Source organism: Corylus avellana, chromosome 4, assembly GCF_965113065.1.
Source record: "Corylus avellana chromosome 4, dhCorAvel1.hap1.2, whole genome shotgun sequence".
NCBI classification, from domain to species: domain Eukaryota; kingdom Viridiplantae; phylum Streptophyta; class Magnoliopsida; order Fagales; family Betulaceae; genus Corylus; species Corylus avellana.
Genome location: NC_142493.1, coordinates 25483836 through 25505852, shown reverse-complemented (window position 1 = coordinate 25505852; position 22017 = coordinate 25483836). Strand labels below are relative to the sequence as shown.

Below are 22017 nucleotides of genomic sequence, written 5' to 3'. Positions count from 1 at the left end.
ATGAGAATTCTCACACTAGCCCCAGCTGCCCTTAGTGGTACTGGGTCAAATTATGGTTCGGTCGGACTTAGAAAGCACCTGCTGTTTTTATGTTCATGTTCAATGTCCTTTTGTGGGGCTTTCAAGAAGCAAAAGTGTTACTATACTGTTGATCTCTCCTTTGTCCTTTTAAAGATCTCTCCTTTGTCCTTTTAAAGCCCGTAATCTTTTAGCACAGTCCAGATACTTTTTCTTGCGTATAGGCTTGGCATTTGAATGGAGTAGTAGGGTCAAACTCCTTGAAAATTGTGATTGTTTCAACTTGGCCATGGCTGATGAAGAATCTAAAAATACTAAAAATACTACGATGCCGTTCTATCGCGGTTACCTTACCTTGACTTTGCAGTCATATTTTGTTGACATAAAACAATCTCCAATGTGCATTACTAGACATCTGCTTAGAGCATCTACAAGCCAGGACAAATCTTTTTTTCTCCTGCTCTGTGTCTCTGTCTGCCATGGTCCCCGCCTCCTTTGAATTCTCTCAAAATCAATTTTGATGGGCAATTAGAGATGATTTTCAATGGTGGCTGCCGTTTGCAGCAACTCCAACGGTGATCCCCTAAAAATGCTCTCACGTCTGAATCTTATAAATTCAATAGTAAATTTGACCAAAACTATATATAGAGAGAGAGAGAGAGAGACGATTAAAAAAAAAGTGCTTGCGTAAAAGTAACTAATTAGAAAGCAAAAAGCATATTAGGTAAATTAAAATATGTACAATATGAAAGTTTCAGAGCATCTGCTAGAGATGCTTTTATGATCCAAATCTTCAAGATGGTTAGGGTTCAAGATTATATTTGAAGAATATTCGCTTGCTGTTATCTTTGCTGCCAAAACCAGTAGTCTCACCACTCATTGGTGTATTTCTCTTACTATTATTATTATTATTATATTTTTTTTATACCAAATTTCTCTTATTACTATGAAAACCCTCTCCTTGCCACTGAGGCCAAACTTTGCCACCCATAATCTCGTCCAATGGACAATTTCATCACTTTCTCACGAAATATTCCCATGAATTCCTTCTCACTACTTGATTTTTGGTATGATAATGGAAATTATCTCCCTTTTAATTTCCTCTCCCAACCTTCCATCTTATGTAATGCTACATATTACACTTTCATATTACCATCTTATCATTAAAAATATATATATATAAGAGATATTTTGTAATTTTTTTAACGATCTAGATTTAATTTCAACTTTTTCATAACTAAAAAAACAGAAAAGAGTTAAATTAAATATGGATCATTAAAAAAATTATAGAAGATCTCCTGTAGTTATTTTTTATTTTTTATTTTTTATTAGGTAAAGTCCACTTAACCTCCTCCAACTATCACCCCAATGACATTTTACCCTCCAAACTATCAATTGCGACAATTTACTCTCCAAACTACAAAAACAATGATAATGTACCCCTAATGCAAGCAAAATGACAAAATTACCCTTATAGAATTTTCAGTAAGACAAAAATACCCTTAAATTTTTTTTTAAATAAATAAATTTTAGTATTTTTGTTTTTATTTTAGTGATAATTTCGTCATTTTGTTAAAATTTGGAGTTCATTGTCATTGTTTTGGTAGTTTGAAGGGTAAATTATCGCAATTGATAGTTTGGAAGTAGATTATCATTAGGGTGGTAGTTTGAGGAGGTTAAGTGAACTTTACCTTTTTTCATTTTTAAAGCACTTAATGGGGGTAAGATGGGGTGTAGTATTTAACATTAATCTTCCTGCTTTTTTAGTTTTTTACATGAGAAATACTATACATATTCCAAAGCGCGCTCTCCCACTTGGCCATGAAAATCACTCTTGAATGCTACGTGTACTTTTATTTACTATTTCATTTAATTGTAAGGATAATACTAGACATCCCAACACTTTTTTCAAAATTCCTTTTCCCAAATGATCTGAACCATTATATATATATATATATTTCTTAAATGAATGTGAGATTCAGATCATTTGGAAAAAAAAAATGTTGGAATGCCTAGCAACCCTCTAATTGTAATTTAGACAGCCACGTCAGATAGTGAACATTTGGGAGTATGGATCTAGCTTAGGTGCAGTAGTGCAAAACTATCACACCATGCAGTAGCCCAAAACGACCCCAAACTTGACCTAGCCTGTGGTCATTTTGGGCAATAAAAAACTAATTTTTTTAAATTAATAATATAATATTTATTAAATATTAAAAAAATCAATAATTAAAAAAGAAAAATATTAAAAAAGTAAAAGAATAAGAAAAAGCCACCCCTTTGGCCAAATGGGGTGGCCGGACCACCCCAGTTTGGCCAAGGGAGTGGCTAGAGCCACCCTTATGGGCCGTCTAGGGTGGACAAACTACCCCTATTGCCAAGGGAGTGGTTCAGCCATCTCCAAAAGGCCAAAAAAAAAAAAAAGTTAGAGTTTTGGCCCTTTGGGGGTGGCCGGACCACCCCCTTGGGCATGGGAGTGGTTCGTCCACCCCCTTGGCCAAAATGGGGTGACCAGCTGGAGCCACCCCTTTCAATTTTTTTTTTCTTTTTCTTTTTCTTCTATTTTTTTAAAAAAAATACTTTTAATTTTTTAATTTTTTTCTTCTTTTTTTTTTTTTAAAAAAAAAATTAGTAGTTTTGGATCGTTTTGGGCTACTGCGGTAGCAACCCTGGGAGTATGTAGCCCTCGTCTTTTTATATACTTTAAAAACACACACATAAGTTGTGGTCCTTGTGGAAACACAGTCACTCCATAAACGGACATGAGTCACGATTGTCGATTGGTACGATGACATAAGCTTGGAAAAAGTAGCTATGTCACGTACATATTGGTCATCATTGTTAAAGCTAGGGAAGTAGAATTCCAAACAACGACTCACTTGATGCGTCATTAATGATGTTTTGTTGAAGAAAAAGGCAAGTGGTATGGGATCGAATATTGGAAATCAAAAAACCATTAAAGAAGAACACCCGAAGCAGCGCAGAATTGCAAGCGATGACTCCAAAAAAAAAAATAGCACGACTTTACGAGGTTGAGGACCATATACCTCTCCACTTTCCATCCTACTTTTTGTTTTTTCTAGCTTGACTGACTAATTTTTTTTTTTTCCTTTTCCAATTTCTATTCAAATAGGGCCGGTGGGAGACTAACTGACTATTTTATTTAAACGTGACTATATATAATAACATCTATTTGCTAGCTAGGAGTTGCACATGAGGGGCATAGATAGTTAGAACTGCAATCGTTGCTTCCTCAAGTTGGATTGAGTTATAGCCTGATTTAATCTCACCAAGATATCAATGAGAACTAAAGTGGTTTACTCTAATCATGCATAAAGATTTTCAGTGCGGGATTTGAACACATGCCCTAGTATATATATGTACCTAATCACTTTAAAGATTTTATTATAATTTTGATTTTGCTAAAAGTAATGAAGATAGAAGGGCAAATACATCATATTATAACATCTCTTATACATTAATACTTATTTGAAATTGCGCTAAAGAGTTTAAAAATTATTTTTAGCACATAAAAAGATGTACCGAACAAAAACCTGGTCCGTTTAATTAGTACTAAAAAATACTCAAAAAAAAATTCTTCAACCTTTTGTTTTAAAAATGCTAATACACACTTTCAGAGTTTTTTTCTTCTTCTTCTTCTTCAAAGCTCTTCATGACTTTAAAAAGTTTTATTTTCCAAACGATTAAATAACGATTAATCAGACCCACAGTTCCCCCACTTGACAAGTATCTTCTTGGAAAAATTGCTGCCATAAGTTGATCTTCTTGACTTGACTGACAAAGTGTAAGTTGGATAATTAATTTCAGTAAAAGTCGTTAACGAAGAAGAAAATCAATGGATGAGATTATAACAATTCTAGATGTGATGATCATTTTGTTTCTTTCTTCCTAACAATGTCAGGCCACTTGACGAGTAAATATATATATCATCTTGGAAAAATTGCTGCAATAATTATGAAGTCTTTGTGTTTAGAATATTACAACAAATTATCTTTGACTCTCCACCATCTTGGACTTAATCTCTAGCCTTTTGAGTGTTGCTAATTAGGAGCATTGACATTGACAACCAGACAAGTTTCAGAAGTTTTAGACCCGAAACCAACTTCTTCTTCCTGTCTATAGTTGCTAATTTGAATAATTAGTAATGGGACTTTTAAGAGGATCCTTGGCCTTAATTTGTCAAACAAACTTTTTGGGATATAAACTTTGCATATATACTCTTTATTTTATTTATTGATCATGGTTTAAATAGCATTACAAGCCACCAACATTAACCAGATATTATACTTTTTATTTACTCCGATTAACACTATTTACCAGAGATAACCATCAAAGTGTTTGAGAGAAAAACGATTAAGGAGTCAATAAAAAATACATTAACATACAAATTTGAACATCATTTTAGTCCAAAAACCTAAATTAATAGACTTATGTTTATTTATAATTTCTCAACGTCAAACACAAACATTCATTAATACAGTCACAAGGTACACCCCCACTTGCATGCACTTCTTAGTGATCAAGTAGATGAAATCTTCAATCAATGATTATAGTGTAAGCTTTAGATAGTCAGCAAAGGTTGGCAGCAGCTGATCATCAATTACTAATAAAATATTTTCCTGGTACCCAAAAATTCAGTTGTGGTTTGATGAGAGTAATCATATTTTGCTTATTTTAGAACTTTCTTCGTCTCTTCTTCTGATCTTCCTCTTCTTCTTCTTTTCCTTAATTTCTTGGCTGCCGTTCGATCTCCCGCTCTTTCTAGCAGCCCTCTTCATCTATAATTATTCTTGTTTGCGATTATTGCAAATAAAAAAAAAAACCCTTGTTCTTAGTCTATCTTTTTTCTAGTATACTATGTTCATTATTCAGATAACAGGCGACTTTTTTTCTGGGTCCCATTTTTGAGAATGTAATTAATGCTGTCCAATTATGATGCTACATCATGAAACATTTTTATTTTACTAATGATGTTTTTAATCACCAACTAATTGTTATTAATTTCAGCCAATTGAGCATATTCAAATATCAACCCTTTAAATTATCCATCTTTCATAGTCAATTAATAGCTAGCTAGCTTGCCAACAAGCAAATTAAGGAGAGATTCTGATTCACTCAAAGTATGGATTCCATGGCCTCTAAAATTTAACAGTAGTACGTAGTATTATTAATCCTGTCATCATCGATCGCTAATATTTCTTTTTACAAAACTGAAAAGGGTAATCAAAAGATTAATAAACATAAATTATTTGTTCAATATATAAAAAAAGATTAGAATGTAGATATTGTCTTTTGCTATTTGTGAAGCCCCTTCAAATTTGCACTAGAATCACCATCGTGGCACCTTGCTTGTGTACCCTGTCCCCATCATAGACCTCCTTTTTGTTCGTCAAGCTTTTGGGCTAGCTTGGAGATAAGCCTACCCCTCACTAGAAATTGCTGTCCTTTCGATGTAGTAGTAACGGTCAAAAACATGAACCACGATATTCGAAATTTTACAAGCCGCCAAATGAAAACCAAAACACTTTTAAAATTCCGATAACTCTGTCGAACCCCCAGCTCTAATGAAAAGGTTGTACCAAAAGTCCATGTCATCATCAAGAATTGAATCATAATTGTCGCCCAAGTCCACCCTTTCAATTGCATTGAATTGAGATTGAGCTTGTGATTGATCATCAGTATTGACGGCTAATAAATCCAACGGCATATTGCTGGTGGTCTCTACCAATGGCGGTTCTGACCAAATACTTTCATCGAATTCAGGAAAACTTTCCGAAAAGTCCATGTCATCAACCTTAATATGGCTCATGTTGTTTAATGTAACCGAGGCATCCGTGACGGATGAAAAATCACTAGAAGATGGTTGTGGAGACATTGATGCATATGCTTGATGTGAAGGAAGAATATCCAAGTCCGAGGATTCTGATTGCCTTGGGGAATTGGAATCGCAGGTTGTAGATTGTAGAATGATTTCTGTCTTGACCTGGTTTTGTTTGAGTTTTTTCTTCAAGTGGGTGTGCCAGACATTTTTTATTTCATTATCAGTTCGTCCTGGTAATTTTGCTGCAATTGCTGACCACCTGAGAATTAATCAAGGAAAAACAATCGTTAATGGTGTTTATTTGTCTTAGCACTAGTATCAACTATCAGAAGAAAGAAAAACGCGCTTAATCGATAGGAATGAGTAAATTTAATTATTTAAATTATATTTTAATATTCTTTTACATGTATAGATCTAAACTCTTATTTAATAAGGAAGATCCAACATGCAAAACCGACGAAAACAAGGTTTAAACTCTAGACCCCATAATTTAATTATGACTCAAAATCATGCACATTATCTGAGAATCGTATGCTGCAAAATATTCTTAAAGAATATCTCTGCCCCACTCGTCTTTCTCCTATAACACACAATATATATACTCGAAAACTGTTCTATTATATATATAGAATCTCTAGGAAGATTTTGCCAAAAAAGAGTAATTAATTAGATATTGAAAAGTTAATGATTGTTTATGGCTCATGTGAGCAGCAACTAATTATTATGTTTCCTAAAGTTGGTAAATCCATTGATGGATGCTTACCTATTCCCTAGCATCTCATGCAAATTAATGATAGTTTCCTCTTCTTCTCTGCTGAAGTTTCCTCTCTTGATATCTGGCCTCAAGTAGTTTATCCATCGGAGTCTGCAACTCTTCCCACATCTTAGTAGGCCTATAACAAAAGAGAGAAGAAAAAAAAAAGGGGGCAAACAGGATAAGTCTTCTTTACAGAAAGCATTCAAAGTATCATATAAACAGTGAAAGCTTTCAAACCCACCATTAAGATACTTTCGTATTTTCATCCCTTTAATCTTTTTTTTTTTTTTTTTTTTTTAATTTGATTTGATTCTATATACTGATATCTATGTGGAAGGAAAGACATGCAGAAAGAAAGGGTTTTGCGAGTAATTACCAGCTTGCTTTGGAAGCGCACGCCAATTCCCGTGGCCATTCTTTTCGATGTGGGAGACTAAAATCTTATCTTCTTCAGGAGTCCATGGCCCCCTCTTTAATCCCATCTTCTCACAGCAAGGTGCTCGCACCATCTTTTTTCTTTAATTTATCTGATCTTAATTATATATAGCAAATTTCTCGAAAGCTTCGACCTTCGATGCTTTCTCTGTTTCACCTTGTGCTCAAAATCTTTCGAGGCCTTTGATGGGTATTTATAAGCAAGATATCCATTCAACAAACCAACAGTTCCTGAATAGTCAAAGACAAGAAATAGCCCATCAATATAATAAAAGTCTTGGCAATTTCCACGAAGGTTCGAATCTCTATGACAAAAAAAAAAACATAAATCATTTTAATTAGAGTAATTAAGCAAAGCAATTGACTGTGACTAAGGATTGCCAGTCGGAGACTCTACGTAGGTTGTCTTATTACAGTATACTGACTAGTCAAACTGCACGCACGAGACAATATTCGTTCATTATTTTATACAATCGTTAGAAAAAGACGCCCTTTTTGACGTAACATCTTTGTGTCTCTTTAGAGCGTTTGTTTAAAAAGTCCGTCCTCTCTTTTGAAATTGAAGATATAATTTAAAAAATGATATTATTATTAATATAAATATAATATTTTTTACAATATTCCTTTTTTTTGCTTCTATTAGAGGTGATAAGATTTTTTTAATAAGAATCCTTTTTCTTTTTTTCTTTTTTTTTTTGGTTTATATGAAAGATAATATGAATAATTAAAGAAATATGAACTTCTAATTTCAGAATACATGTTTCATATATTTTGATTAAAAACCTATAAAAGATGATTAAAAAAAATGAAAAGTACAAAAAAGGAGGTGGACGTGGTTGGGGTGATTGGATCATCTTAAAGGTCATAATTGGGACCTTGGGGCTAATTTGTCAACCCCATAGGGTTGTTGAGTAGTACTCTACTCCCCGAATGCCAACCATCAATCTATGTGTTATTACTTACCATTGAAGAATTTAACCGATTGAACGATTCCATAATGTTGCATACCTTTGGGGGTGATTAGATGAAGTTGAAATTTAGGGAGTGATTTGATAATAGATTAGAGTAGCATGGGCATCTACAGTAATTTTCCCTTATGTAACAGGGTGGCATCCGATAGTTGAATACTGTTGTTTAGCTCTACAGAGAATTTGTGTACGTAGATTAAGGATGGGTGTAGTTTGACCAATGATACACATGCTCTTTCCTCACGATTTCGTCTACCCTTTTAATTATGTATGGGTCACATGTGAATGTGATGAGTGGAGAAGAATGTATTAATTGGCAAAGGCCATGATTGTAAATATATCTCTTCTTTTTTTTTTCTTTTTTTTTTGTCATAATAAATATATATTTACAAACAACTTAGACAATGAAATATTATTTTTCAAAATATAGACCCTTTTTATAAATTTGTATCAATTTGAAAAAATAAGTGCTTAAATTTTACGTAGTTAAAAGCTAATTTATTATTTTTTTAAAAAAAAATTAGGGTAACTGTGTTGCGGCGGCCACCGGGCTAAAAATATTTTTTCTCTTCTTATTTTTCATTTATTTTATTTATTTATTTATTTTTATTTTTTACTAGTAGAGCTTTACATTTGTTTGGGTTTCTGAAAAAACAGGTACGTGTATTCTATGAAAAAAAAAAACAAACAAAAACAAACAAAAATTTTTCAAATATGGACCCTCCCAAAAATCAATTTTAAAAACAATTTTTACATTTATGTAATATTAGAACACTCTTTCAAACAAAAAATAAAAAATACTCCCATAACACATTAACAAATATACCATAATTTAAAAAATAATAATAATAATAATAATAAAAAACCGTTTCATCCCAATACAAAATATAACTAATGGAAAATAGTTGCAATTATATTCTTCGAGTAATTTTAGGTGGCCTATTTGTGTCCTACTAAAAAAGATGTGACTATTAAAATCACCTTTTAATCAAAATTTAATAATAATCAATCACAAACTTAATAATAATTTTACTAATCACACCGTTCTTAATAGGATACAAATAAAAGACAAGTAAGCTACTCTTCCGGTATCAATAAAGGAGAGTTCCATTCCCAAAGTGATGTCAAAGGTCCGAAAATTCTTCGTTGTCCTTTCGATGCATTTATGATTGATCAAGACTTTGCAAGTGAATTTCAAAAAAATAAAAAACTATGCAAGTGGGGCTTAATTATCGTATATTTGTATATATAATACCATAACGAAAAGGACAGAAAATAAATAACAAATGACAGTTTTAATTTTGACTTGATCAAGTAAAAGGAGGGGCATTTAAACAGGCGTGCGCAAATTTATAATTTTTTTAAAAATAAACTTAAAAAAAAAAAATACAACAAAAAAAAGGTTAAAAGTCTGTTAGAGAGATAGAGCTTTTAAGTCAAAAAATTTTTTTGGATAAAAGCTTTATTTTTAAGCTTTTGTCAAAAGTACTTTTTGGCTATTTAGGTTTTTTGGACCCTTAAAAACGCTTTTAATTTTTTTTTTAGCAAATGAATACTTCTTTTTTTTTTCAACAGACTTTTTGAGTGTTAAAAGTACTTTTTGAAAAAAAAAAAAAAAAAAAAAAAGTATTCATTTGGTAAAAAAATTAAAAGCACTTTTAAATGTCCAAAAAGTCTAAAAATGGTTTTAAAAAAACACTTTTAGCAAAAGCTTAAAAACGAAACTTTTACCAAAAAATTCTTTTTGACTTAAAAACTCTATTTTTTAAACGCAATCCAAAACAGGTTCTAGCTCTATGGTCTCAATGGCCACAACAAATTGCAAAAGAGAATAAATAAAAGTCAACAAATCAATTAAAAAAAAGAAAGAAATAAAGTTGTTAAATTACTATTTATTCTAAAAGCTTAATATGATAGGAATAGATGAATTTCTCACACCTCACCCAATCTAACCATATTGTTTGGTCGGTTATTAGCATTCACATTATTGCATCAAATGTTAAGTTAAAATTTAGTTAAATGATTTTTTAATTTTTTTTTTTTTTTAAAGTAGTCACATCCAACTTATCATTTTAATTATTTACTTTCACTTTTCTATTTTTGTTAAATGGTTTTTTTTTTTTAATTTTTTTTTAAAGTAGTCACATCCAACTTAATGAACTTACCATTTTAATTATTTACTTTCACTTTTTTATTTAAATATTTTTTATTGTAATTTGCAAACCTTTGGGAAGGTGCTCGATCCGTAGTCAATTTTAGGGGCTTTGACTATTGTTCTCTTTTTTTATATATTCAAATAAGAATAAAGATTTGAACTAGTAACCATCGCATCATAAAACATAATTTATAGCTGATTAAACTACTCTTTTGTGACATTTGGTTGCAAAGTCCAAATGAACATGACCTGTCAATGTTCTCTTTAATGCCATTTGGTTGCCAAGTCAACAATTGTACATTTGCACGTGGTAGATTGACTGCCAATGAACATGACCTGTCATTATTTTACTGGACCAGCCGATAAATTTGACGTGGCACTTAATTTGGTTGGTTGGTCTACTCTACTTTCAATATGATGCAAAAAGAAAAAATCCATAGTCAGATATTTTCTACTATTTTAGTTGAAAAACATTCACTAGGTAGTATCTCAAATGCTTGAGTACTTACCCATATATTTTACATTTTCAATCCAAGCACACATTCAATTCAAAGCACGTTGGTGGCAAATTGATTACCGACTAGTTCCACAAAAAAATTAAATAGGAATAATCACTGTATGACTATATTATTGATTTGAAATTCGTTTATTAATACTTTTTAGAGAATATTCTTTAATTTTTATTTTCTTGTTTTAAAGTAGTTTAGAGTGTTTTGAATTGATTTGTTAATTTTTTATTTTTTATTTTTTATTTTTAAAATAATAATAATACGAAAGGAGAAGGCAATATTTTTCCGATCAACAAGGAAATCAGTAGGAATTAAGAATTTCAATTATGATTTAATTTAGGAAAATGCTAGATGTTTTCCTAATATTTTTTTAATCATAGGTAGATATTATTTTTTAAAAAGTAAAAAAAAAAAAATAACCCCTATTTTTTTTATATAATTTTTAAAAAATAATATTCAAACTACAACTAAAAAAACACCGAGAGAACGTAAGAACGCTTACCATTGTCTCTAACGAGTAGCTCAATTGACCAAAGATCACGTCTTATGAAATAGAAATCAGTAATTCAAATCTCCATCCTTCTTTTCTATACACATGTGAAAAAAAAAAAAAAAAAAAAAAAAAAAAACGCTTACCATTTTCCTTTAATTTGTGGTCAGAATCTTAGCCGATAGATATTTACGTTAATAGGTATGCAAGTGTGGCGTACGAAGGATGAATTGGCCATTCGTCAGCCTCACGACCAAAAACGTTTACTTTTTGGTCTAAGCTCGCGTGGCTCATAGACCAAAAAAAAGGAAATCTTTAGTTCACACGCACTCACATACTGCCATGTACCGATCGATGCTATTGGAGTTATGTTTGGTCTAATGGTTGCTTATAGCATTTGAGGTAAAATAAAATAAAATAAAATGTACCACTTAGGCCTAACTTTTCAAACCCACCTCCCCCTCAAAACCAAAATATTTATAAAAAAATAATTTTTTTTTTTTAAAAAAAGTGCATTATTATGGTAATATGTTAACACAAAGTCACTAATAGGGGCTATACATTCATTTTTTATTTTATTTTTCTATTCAACTATAATTTTAAAAATCACAAGGCGACCGATGTAACTCTAAAATGGAATAGCTTGTCGCAAGAATGTTACAAGATAAACTAGGATGTGGACATAGACTCTGCCACCAGGTGTATGGATATAATTGGTATCATAGCAAGAGATTGACAGGCCAGGTGATTGCAACTAGAAGTAACACGTATGGATATGTGTCAAAACCAGTGGTTGCTGAAAGTGGTGCCGCGCGAGTTTTGTCATGATCATGTGGGGGCCGGTGGGGCTAGCTACATAATGTTATCTTGAAGGGTGTTTTGTTGCTAGTTGTTAATGCGATCAAAGCTAATGTACAAAATTTGAGCAGGTACAGATCGTGGAAGATACTAAAGGGGTTCTTCGTGAGCTAGAAAGATGGCAGATTTGCCATACAAAACGAGACATTGTATCATGCATTAGAGCAGTATGCTCTATTTTCTTAGAGCTTTAACTCTAGATTTATTGGTCATGAATGCAGATTGAAACTTTTATCAAAGAGTGTAATTGTTACTTTAACTCACTCATTTTTATAAGAATATAGCTATAATCAAATAGCATTTGGAATAGAAAATCATATTTAAATGCAGAAACAATTGGATCTCCACCTTAAAAGCGGAAAAGATCCTCTCCTTTGTAAATTGTGTCTCTCTTTCACTGTAATATATATTTTCTGGTAATATTCTTGTTCTGTTTTTTCATTTTCTATTATTTTTGTTGTTCCTCCTGTTTTTTTTGGTTTCCTGTTGTTCTGAAGTCGCTGTATATATATATACTATCTCAACTATGATTTTTTTTCTAAAAAAAAAAAAGTCTCCCTTGAGTTGAGGGGATCTCCAGGAAGTTATTTTACATGATTCTATTCAGCTACTCTACAATCCAGTCTGGCACTAATTCGGTTTTTTCGACCCATTAATCCTTTTTTTTAAAAAAAAAAAAATGTATGTTCTATAGTTTTATTTTATCTACCATACAAAATAATTGCGCCTGTCTGAAACAAACAAAGAAAAAGTTGGTGCTTGTTCTTCTTAAACTGTTATTTGATTCTCAAGATCAACCGATGCACGTGAGTTGTCGGGTCAAGTCAATGCAACGATTGGTTACGAAACATTAAGGAAATGGTATAAGTATTGCATACCGGTCAAAGTCAATTTTCGTGGGCGACGATCAATTAATGGTTAAATCTGCATGGCATACGTTACTTATAATAAATATATAATAAATAATACAACCAAATTAATTCGAGTCACTGAATGGTTCTTTTAGATAATAATACGAGTTTCCACTATTATATTACACCTAATCTTGTTTTAAAAAAAAAAAAAAAAAAAAAAATCAGATTCATTCTTTCTTTCTTCTTCTTCTTCTTCTTCTTCTTCTTCTTTTTTTTTTTTTTTTTTTTTTTTTTTTTTTTTTAAATATTCCTTACGTACCAACAACAGACAGGAGATCGATCGAAGAGAACAAGGACATACAAGACAAACAAAATATCCATTTTTAGGTTCCTGAAAAAGTCTACTTTTATGCTTCGTGTTGCATTTTTCTGCTTCGTACATGCATGCATATATATATTGTTGATGCGTAAAATCTTTATTTTAAGAGTTATAAATATATAAAAGAAATGCATGATGCTTTTGCAAATATTGAATCTAAACAAGCTTAATTAATTTGCAATGATTAATTATTTGTTGTCGCTTCCTATGTGAACTTTTCTCTCGGATATGCTCCCGGCCTGTGTCATTGTTCTTTTATTTTATTTTCTTGTTTTTGGGTTATTTTTTTAATGAATTATGACTTATTCAAAAAAAAAAAAAAAAAAACCAGTGAAAATGAGGTGAGGGTCGGGTGAAGGAGATAAGAATTAGTCCACCATATGGATAGATAGAACAACATTTAAAAAAATCTTTACAATATTAATTATTCTGAATTTTTCAAATGCCTCACGATTGGGATTTTACTGATCAATGAAAATAATATTAATATTAAGGAGCTTTGACTAGAGAAGTATAGCTCTGACTAGGTTATGTTGTTTTCTGAGCAAACTTAACTCTTTCGGGGTTTGTACCCATTCATTTAATGTTGTCTCGTAACATGTAGGACTCGATCACGATAATAACCTCATAAAATATTACAAGTGTATATTAAATTAGCTAGGGTTTGTTTTGCTTTCATAATCATTGACTAGTTTGTGCATAATTAGTCAATGTTCAACAATTGATAATGCTATATATATAATTATATATTCTCCAATCTCCACCAAGGTTATATCTTCTTTAATTATTTTTTTCCAATTCAAATGAGGAAAGGGATTACAAGGGATTCCAACTTAATTAATTTATATCTTATTTGTTAATATATATGTATCTGTCACTGTTAGGCATGAATGCAATTTCCTCTACTCCTTGCAGTCCAAGGAAAAAAGTGTCAATTGCTTATAATTCGTCGCTAATCTTAAAGCATGGTCACATGCATTAATGTCTTCTTGATTAAGGAAGATTATAATCTTTTCAAGATTACCGTCAAATTGATCCTCTCAGGGCAAGTACCCCTTAATTTGCTTTTTAGAGGAATATCTTTGGATTTACTTCGGATTTTATATAAGAGGTACTTCCAAGAGTGCATCCTTTGCAATTTTCCCTCTTTCTCATTTAGTTTATATTTTCCAGTTCCAACAACGGTACATGAAAATAGCTCCCTAACTACATCAAAATTACTAAAATTTGAATAATTTCTAGAGCGGAAAATGGATGTGTTTATAAGCTCCACGGGTCTTTCTCCAACCAGCAATTGCCTGAACCGAGTTTTTTTGTTGGTTCTGCTTATAACCATCACTTTCTATATATTTAGCTCTAGTGTCAGTACTCTCCTTTTACCTATTCGCCTTAGGTACTGTGTAGGAAAAGAAAAACAAACAAGAGAATGATTCCCAAAGCCAACTAAACTTGAATCCCAAACAAGAGAATGAATCAAAAATTTATACCTATGGTTATTAGGTCATGTTTATGACTGATTGTACCTTCTTTTTGGACACGCAAAGTAACAATATATTAAAGGTATATTAATTAAAGTAAATATTTTTCTATGGATTGAATGATTTAGTCAGCGCGCAGCACGCAGATTGCATTTGAAACATATTACCAAGATCAATTTATCCTTTCAGATTGCAAGCAAGCATGTCCAATCAACATCAATGGTGTTCCCCTGGTCAACTGCAGTATAAACACACCACCAAGCTAGGGTCGTACGTGGTGCTCTAGTGACGTGCAGGGTGACGAGTTCCATAGGATTCAGTGGTTAGCATTGAGTTCAATCGTTCTCTTGACTATTCTTCATTATCCCAAAATGGATACTATATATTAGAGAGATGACAGTGATAGAGGGGTGAGCAATTCAAAGATAAATTAAGTACTCGTGTCATTCAAAGCCAAATGACACAATTACTCATCCAATCAATAGTGAGGAGATAAGTTAGAAGTTGTATTAGAATATAATTCTATTAAATAAGGATTCTTATTTTAAGATTAATTTATATTGGTTTATTATTTAATTATCATTAGTTCCAATATTACTTACCTCATCAGTTTGAAAGTCGATCTATATAAAGCTTGTTTAATTTTAATAAAAATAATCAAAGAAGTTTATTTTGTTCAAGTTCTCTCTAAAAACATATCTAATTAATTACCCAATTTTAATCAATTTTTTCCATTACGTGCTTAAGAATTATTCACGTAACAACTCATTGAATACTATATAGGTGAGTAAAGCCACCAAAAAAGAAATTGAATATCATCAGGATAGTGTCAATAGAGTAAATTGTCATGGACTTGAGTTGCATGCAAAGCATAAGAGTATGTTATGATCTTAAGTATTTCATGCAGTGCAGGTATGCACATGATCACTTGACTACAATCTTAACTATGTGTATATATATATATATATATATATATATATATATATATATATAAGCTCTTTGCAACCGCTCCCTTACAAGCCGATTTTCAATGATAAATTCTACCCAAAATTTATACAATTAGAATAAGATCATCTAATCCTTATTTAATAGAAATCTTCTATAATACAACTTCTAACTTATATATCTTTACATTAATTACTTCTGTCACATGTAGAAGAGTTCAAAATATTGTAAATTAATTGTAACTTAACAGATATATCATGTGAAGTTTGAATCGTAGGTTACAAAACAAACGTGTATATATCATCGATTGTACTCGATCATATAAATACAATAACACAATATTCTGTTTAGGTCTAGGCGAAATGTCTTACCAAATCTCTAGTTACGTAGTGTACAAGGAATTTCATCCGAAACAAAATTAGGGTACTTTTGGTATCTAGCTATAATAGACTCCTATATATATATATAATGAATTTTTCTACAAAAAAAAAAAAATAGCTATTCCTTGAGAAACAAAATGAATTTTCAAAAAAAAAAAAAAAAAAATACCATCATTTTTTTTTCTACAAACTTAAAAAAAAAAAAAAAAAAAAAAAAAAAAAAAAAAAAAATTGAAACATTATAGGAGTAACTGGCCATTGGCCACCCTAAAGAACACTGGGGGTATTTTAAAAATTTTGATTTAACTTCATGAGAGAATTATATGTGTTGTCACCAAATTAAATAATAGGAAGGTTCATTCCATTCTGACTTTGGATAATGGCTGAAGACTTTACCAGTGAACTGAATTGACAAAAGAGAAGCAAATGTTAGTTTGAATTGGTAGATTGAAGGCTTCTAATTTAGAAAGAGGCGAGCCCATGAAGTCTAACAAGTTTAATTATGACTATAAAATTTGATTAACTAATGGGGTTTATAGCAAGGGTTGGGGCCTGTTCTAAGCTTGAAATGATCCAACACAAAGACCCAGCCCCATCCATGGCCGCAATGGTGCAATTGTCTTTCTTTTTTCTTTTTTCTTTTTTTTTTTTTCTTTTTAACAGGTCAGAGCCAATGATTAATTTACTGTTTTTCTGTGCAAAATTGGGGAAGACGAAGGTTGAAAGAAAGAAATATTTTATTCAAGTGTACATAGTCATCAGAAGTGATTCTTTGTTGAAGATGTTACCTTGTTTTTCACCACAGAACCAAGACCTTTTCAACATGAACACAACAACCTGCAAACTTTCAACTTTCTGCATATGTCAAGCCGGTTAAAAATGACAAAAAAAATTGTACATAACACCTTCCTCAATTAGGTTGCCTACCTTAACTCTGAAATTTTCAATTGATCCAACCAAGAACCATGATGCGCAATCAAAGAAGAGAGAGAGAGAGAGAGAGCATTCAAATAACATGGCCTAGCCAAAGATAACTTACAGAAAAAATTGCATAACCTGAGCAAAAGTGTTACAGCCTTACAGGAGCCAATCATGTCAATTATACTATGAAAAGATTCTTGCCAATGGCCAAAGATTAAAACTCTCAATTACAAATCACTCTTTTTCTCTTTTCCTAATACTAACAATAACAATACAGTTACAACACAATTGGAAGAGGAACAGAAGTGGATAAGAACCCTAAGGTGAAAAAGATTATTAGGTAAATTAAGGACGGCATTTCATTGCTTATGACAAGCTAATAATGCAACATTGCCAATCCTAAGGAACCTAGCCATCATGACCTAAAGAGAAACTTCCTAGTCCTAGGCTACAATACAACACAGTTTATCCTCTAACTCTAATAACCTGAAATTACATCGAATGTTTACATCGCAAGCCCTCCAACGAATGCAGGTCATCTCAAATCAGGATCATCTTCATCATCAAAATCTTGTTCACTTGATGGCCTTATTCTCTTTGCATCTCTGGACGCTGTTCTTCCCTTCTTTGGTTTTGCCCTAAAACATGGTTTGGTATAATGAAATGTAAGATGCACAACAATTTTCTATGAATGTAAAATTCAACTTAATTATTTTGTTGCTTAAACATCTATGGCAAACTTTTCTTCAGTACTTCAATCAATTGAGATGGAAATGAGCACTTACTGCCCATTGGTGGGTAAGCCTCCACCCTTAGACCGACCTGGACCAAAATCAGATCTTCCATCTACAATGAACAGAAAAAGGAGGAAACATGACAAGCCAAAAGTGGACTTTTCAACCTATAATCGTCAAGGGAAATAATATTTGTAAAATAATCAATATGGGCTCACCATCGCGACCAAGTCCAAGTTCTTCAGCCTAAACATAAACAAACAAGTGAAGAAATCAGTCCTCTTAAATCTGGATATATCTCAACCACGTGAGATGCAGCCTCATTATGACCATTTCGCATTGTTAGCTTTTGGTAGAAAACAGAAGAACAGGGTTGCATAAACATGACATAGCAGTAAAAGGGACACATTTTTTAAGAGAAAGAAAGAGGGAAGCAAAAGAATTCATATGATACATCTAGGTTGCAGCGTCAGCACCATTTTGTACTTACAAAATTTCCCATGGTGTTTCCCAATTAAGTTTTATGCTCTTTCAGTAAATTTATGAGCACAGGTTCCCAAAGTGAGTAGGATAATAATGAAGAAAGTTTTAACACATCAATTAAAATATTTCTAATGAGACCTTGCTTTCTGTTAGGTTTTATTTTTGCGTAGCCAAATTTATGTGTCAAAACATGGTTTCTGGGTTATAATGTTCAAGTTTAAGTTAAGAATTAAGTCGGTGTAAACGTCGGTCTAAGACATGAAAAAATCAAGTTTATCAATATTTTTTCTGGTAATCTTCTTTTTAACAACTTGGGGTCTAAATCAGAATTTTCACTTCAAAACTATTTCTTCAATCTCTGGCTCTATTTGAATGTAAGTTTTCAAGATGCAATCCAATTATTGGGCAACCCCCAACCCCTTTCCTATTTTTCTTTTTTCCCCATTATTCTGAACCAGAGAATGATTTCACTTTCAATGCCTTTAAGGCATATTTTGTAAAGCATCGTCAAAGGCACATCTTATCAACAACGATAAAGGGCACACAGCATTTAGAAAGACAAAAATAAAGTTCCGAACTACAACAACCAACCCGAGGGCCTTTAAATCACCTTCAATCTAACCCAACCCAACGGAATTATAGCCATAACCAGTTTATTCCTACCATAGGCACCTAGGCAAAATAATTACGATTACTGGATCCTAACAGCATTGCTTTGCTTTTACGGTGAATCAAATCAATTTTTATCTTTCATGTATCATCAACCAATATCAGCTGTATATGCCTTGAGTGCAATCCCACTCCATTTCTAAGGGTCAATTCACACAGCAATTTGTGGAGGTTATAGGTGCACAAAACCATCGGGCATCAGTCTAACATAGTTTCTAGCACAAACTACAAGATAATTCTGTATGATCATGCAGAAGTTTCATCAAAATATAATGTGAAATTTAGTACATACTGTAGGTGAGGTAACTGAAGACAATGAGAAGATTCTATCTTCAGGCTGGAATTTCCTGGACCTCTTTAAGCTGCAGGAACAGTTTGAAACATAATTTGGTCACAAAAATCTAGCCAACAGTCACACTTGAACATCTCACATTTAGATTTATTTACAGGAGGTATCACAACAACATATACTATGTAAGAATACCTTCTACATAAGCACCAACACCATCTTCTTAATATGATTGAAATTAATAAATCAAGTCAATACTCAATAGTCATGATATTTAAGTTTCTTATAAATACTGATTTCGGCAAGAAAACAAAAGGCACCACATTAATTGCAAAATCATAATAAGTTTCAGAAATAATCAATCAAAAAGCAGGAAATTTAAGATGCTCCCAATTATCTATTTTAAATAACGTAAAAAATTCAGATTCATATTACATTTGACATCATAATAAATCAAACTCAGAATATCCAAATGCTCTTGTTCATTGACCAACTATGATCCCTTTTTTTTTTATCTGTTCAGCAGTTCCCTCCCTTCAAGAAGACATGAATGCTTTTAGAAACTTCATCCAAAAGGATTTCTGAATGAAGTTTAACCATCTACCAGTTATCTTTCCAAATTTTCTTGACCTTTCTATTAACAATGAAGTTCCTTTCTGACATTCAATCTAGACTTTACACGGGTGTCAGAGAACATTCCCCCCCTCCCTCTACCTAAAGAAAAAGAAAGAAAAGAGCCACTGGAACCTTACTTAACAATGGAGTTCTATCCTGATGTTAAATCTAAATTTAACATGCGTAGTACACCAGTTTTTTTTTAATGAATAATAGTACACCAGTTTTTTAAGACAGTTAACGAGGAAAGAAAAGGGAGGATAAAAATAAAAGGCTATGCTACAATATAGACTTTGTAACAATGAGAACATTTGAATCGTTTCACCAATATCAAACTGTTGACTAGATTAATTTCTGGTTTAACTAAATTACCAATATCAAACTGATCAAGAATGCAACTTACCACGAGTTAAGAACACAATTTACAATGATATCCTGAACTCATTGTAAGTTGCATTCTTGATCAGTTCGATATTGGAAAATTCAATTAAACCAGAAATTCATAGAATCCGATAAGGATGATTTGTAATTATTAATTGGTGCTTCCATGTCTAATAAGACTACTAGATGCTACAAGCAACGTAGCGTGGAGCAATTTGCAATCTCCACGCATCATTTGCACTCATAAAATTGTGACTTTTCCATGCAAATATACTCAACTCATTGACTAAACAACAAGAAAAGAAAAACATATATTTCACAGTAAAACCACCATGCGGAGAAAAAGAAAAAAGAAAAAAAGGGACATATATTCACACGGCAAGGAATCAATGTGTATAGAAGTCAGTTACTTTGTTGTGCTCTTGGATGAAGAAAGAAACCCTTCAAAACCTTTCAAGGCATTCCCGAAATTGCTTGAATCTTGCAAATAGCTCGTCTCTAACTCAAAAACCTATATTTGATAACATGAGTAAGCTTCAGCTTAGCTCAAGAAGTTGTACTAACAAAGAATACATGAATATGGATAATTGCAATAAATGGGCAAACTGAATAAAGTAATAATCCAACACCATTAATTATTAACGAAAAAGAAAGCAAATGAAACAATTGGATTAAGACAAATATTTCACTTCGTTCAGTTAAATTGTGCATTTTTTCAAGAGACAAACAAGAGAAACTGAGAAAGCATAAGAAAAAATTACATTCTTCACATGTTCTTTTTTCTTTAGCTTTGTTTTCTTACTAACCAGAGTCAAATTACCTGCTTTTCGATGTTACTGAGTTCTTCTTGAAGCTTTTCTCTCCTGCCCAAGAGAGATTGGAGCATGGCCGTGGGATTTGTGGAACCTCTTCGCCCTAAGAAAACATCACGCGGAACACAAATTCAGAGAATTCCAAACACCAAGAAGGAAAGGAAAAAAAAAAAAAAATCGCTTTCTCGCATATTCTGCTCGATTTCTGAGAGAATCAGCGGCCGAAAATGGTAAAGTTGTAATCTTGAAAGAGATTCTCTTTTATTTTATTCAGATTTTTGGGAAAAGGGAAAGAGAGGAAATAGGGTTTAAAGTGAAAGATTCACAAATTACCATCAGATTCCATTTTCGCGCGAGATTTAAAATCCTGAAAAAGCGTAATTTAAACGTTGGAAATTCCTCTTTAAAATCCCTGTTTCTACAAATGCTTGCAGCCCTTGGACAATAACTTTCCTTCTTTTATTTTTCTTCTTTCTAAGCTCTCAGAGATGTGGTCCATGCAGAACACAACCAAACGTGACACTACTAAAGCTGGATTAGGATTGAGAGTCTGAATTGCAGATAACTTTAGAGATGTTATATGGGGTTCATATCAATTTTCAATTGTCGGTAGATTCAATATGGGATTCTTCACATTCTTTATCCAAATAAGCAATTTGAGCGAAAGTAATTGTCTAGAGTAAGTAATTGTCTATAGTAGGGGTGAAAATGTGAGTAGATAATAACCGCCTGTATTTACATATGCGGATGCAAATACAGATGCAAATGCATATATTGCATTCCTTTATATGTTTTATATATATACATATATATTATATTTAATGTTTTTTAATTTATGTATTTTATATTTGATGGATTTGTAATGTTGTTGGATTTCAATTTTAGGAAAGTCTTCTTATTTGTTCCGATTTAATTGTCTTATATGTTCTTAATTTATTATTATTATTATTATTACTATTATTTAAAATATTTTTTTTTCTTCACCAACTATAGATTTACTATAAGCTAAATATTAAATAATATATACGATGAAAATTTATTGGCA

General features: G+C 32.0%; 2 protein-coding genes across 2 annotated transcripts; both read right to left on the bottom strand.

Annotated features, from left to right (window-relative positions):
* Positions 1–5217: 5217 nt before the first annotated feature.
* On the bottom strand, positions 5218–7190 carry LOC132177095 (transcription factor MYB30). Its single transcript, XM_059589313.2, has 3 exons — positions 6994–7190; positions 6624–6753; positions 5218–6119 (listed from the first exon to the last, which is right to left on the bottom strand). The coding sequence occupies exons 1-3, from the start codon at positions 7124–7126 to the stop codon at positions 5567–5569; spliced, it is 816 nt and encodes a 271-aa protein (XP_059445296.2). The 5' UTR covers positions 7127–7190; the 3' UTR covers positions 5218–5566.
* A 9889-nt stretch (positions 7191–17079) lies between these two features.
* On the bottom strand, positions 17080–21586 carry LOC132180109 (histone acetyltransferase subunit NuA4-domain protein). The gene is made up of 7 exons (XM_059592964.2): positions 21306–21586; positions 20981–21075; positions 20571–20671; positions 19168–19237; positions 17942–17969; positions 17775–17835; positions 17080–17627 (listed from the first exon to the last, which is right to left on the bottom strand). The coding sequence occupies exons 1-7, from the start codon at positions 21316–21318 to the stop codon at positions 17525–17527; spliced, it is 471 nt and encodes a 156-aa protein (XP_059448947.2). The 5' UTR covers positions 21319–21586; the 3' UTR covers positions 17080–17524.
* Between the last annotated feature and the right edge of the window lie 431 nt (positions 21587–22017).

Excerpts from the sequence above, each read along its gene's own strand:
- LOC132177095 (XM_059589313.2), bottom strand. The coding sequence starts at position 7,126 with ATGGTGCGAGCACCTTGCTGTGAGAAGATGGGATTAAAGAGGGGGCCA. Across the intron at positions 6,754-6,993 it reads TGCGCTTCCAAAGCAAGCTG|GCCTACTAAGATGTGGGAAG; the intron begins GTAATTACTCGC and ends CTTTTGTTATAG. Across the intron at positions 6,120-6,623 it reads CATGAGATGCTAGGGAATAG|GTGGTCAGCAATTGCAGCAA; the intron begins GTAAGCATCCAT and ends ATTAATTCTCAG.
- LOC132180109 (XM_059592964.2), bottom strand. Across the intron at positions 19,238-20,570 it reads TCATCCAAGAGCACAACAAA|CTTAAAGAGGTCCAGGAAAT; the intron begins GTAACTGACTTC and ends CTGTTCCTGCAG. Across the intron at positions 17,836-17,941 it reads ACTTGGACTTGGTCGCGATG|ATGGAAGATCTGATTTTGGT; the intron begins GTGAGCCCATAT and ends TGTTCATTGTAG.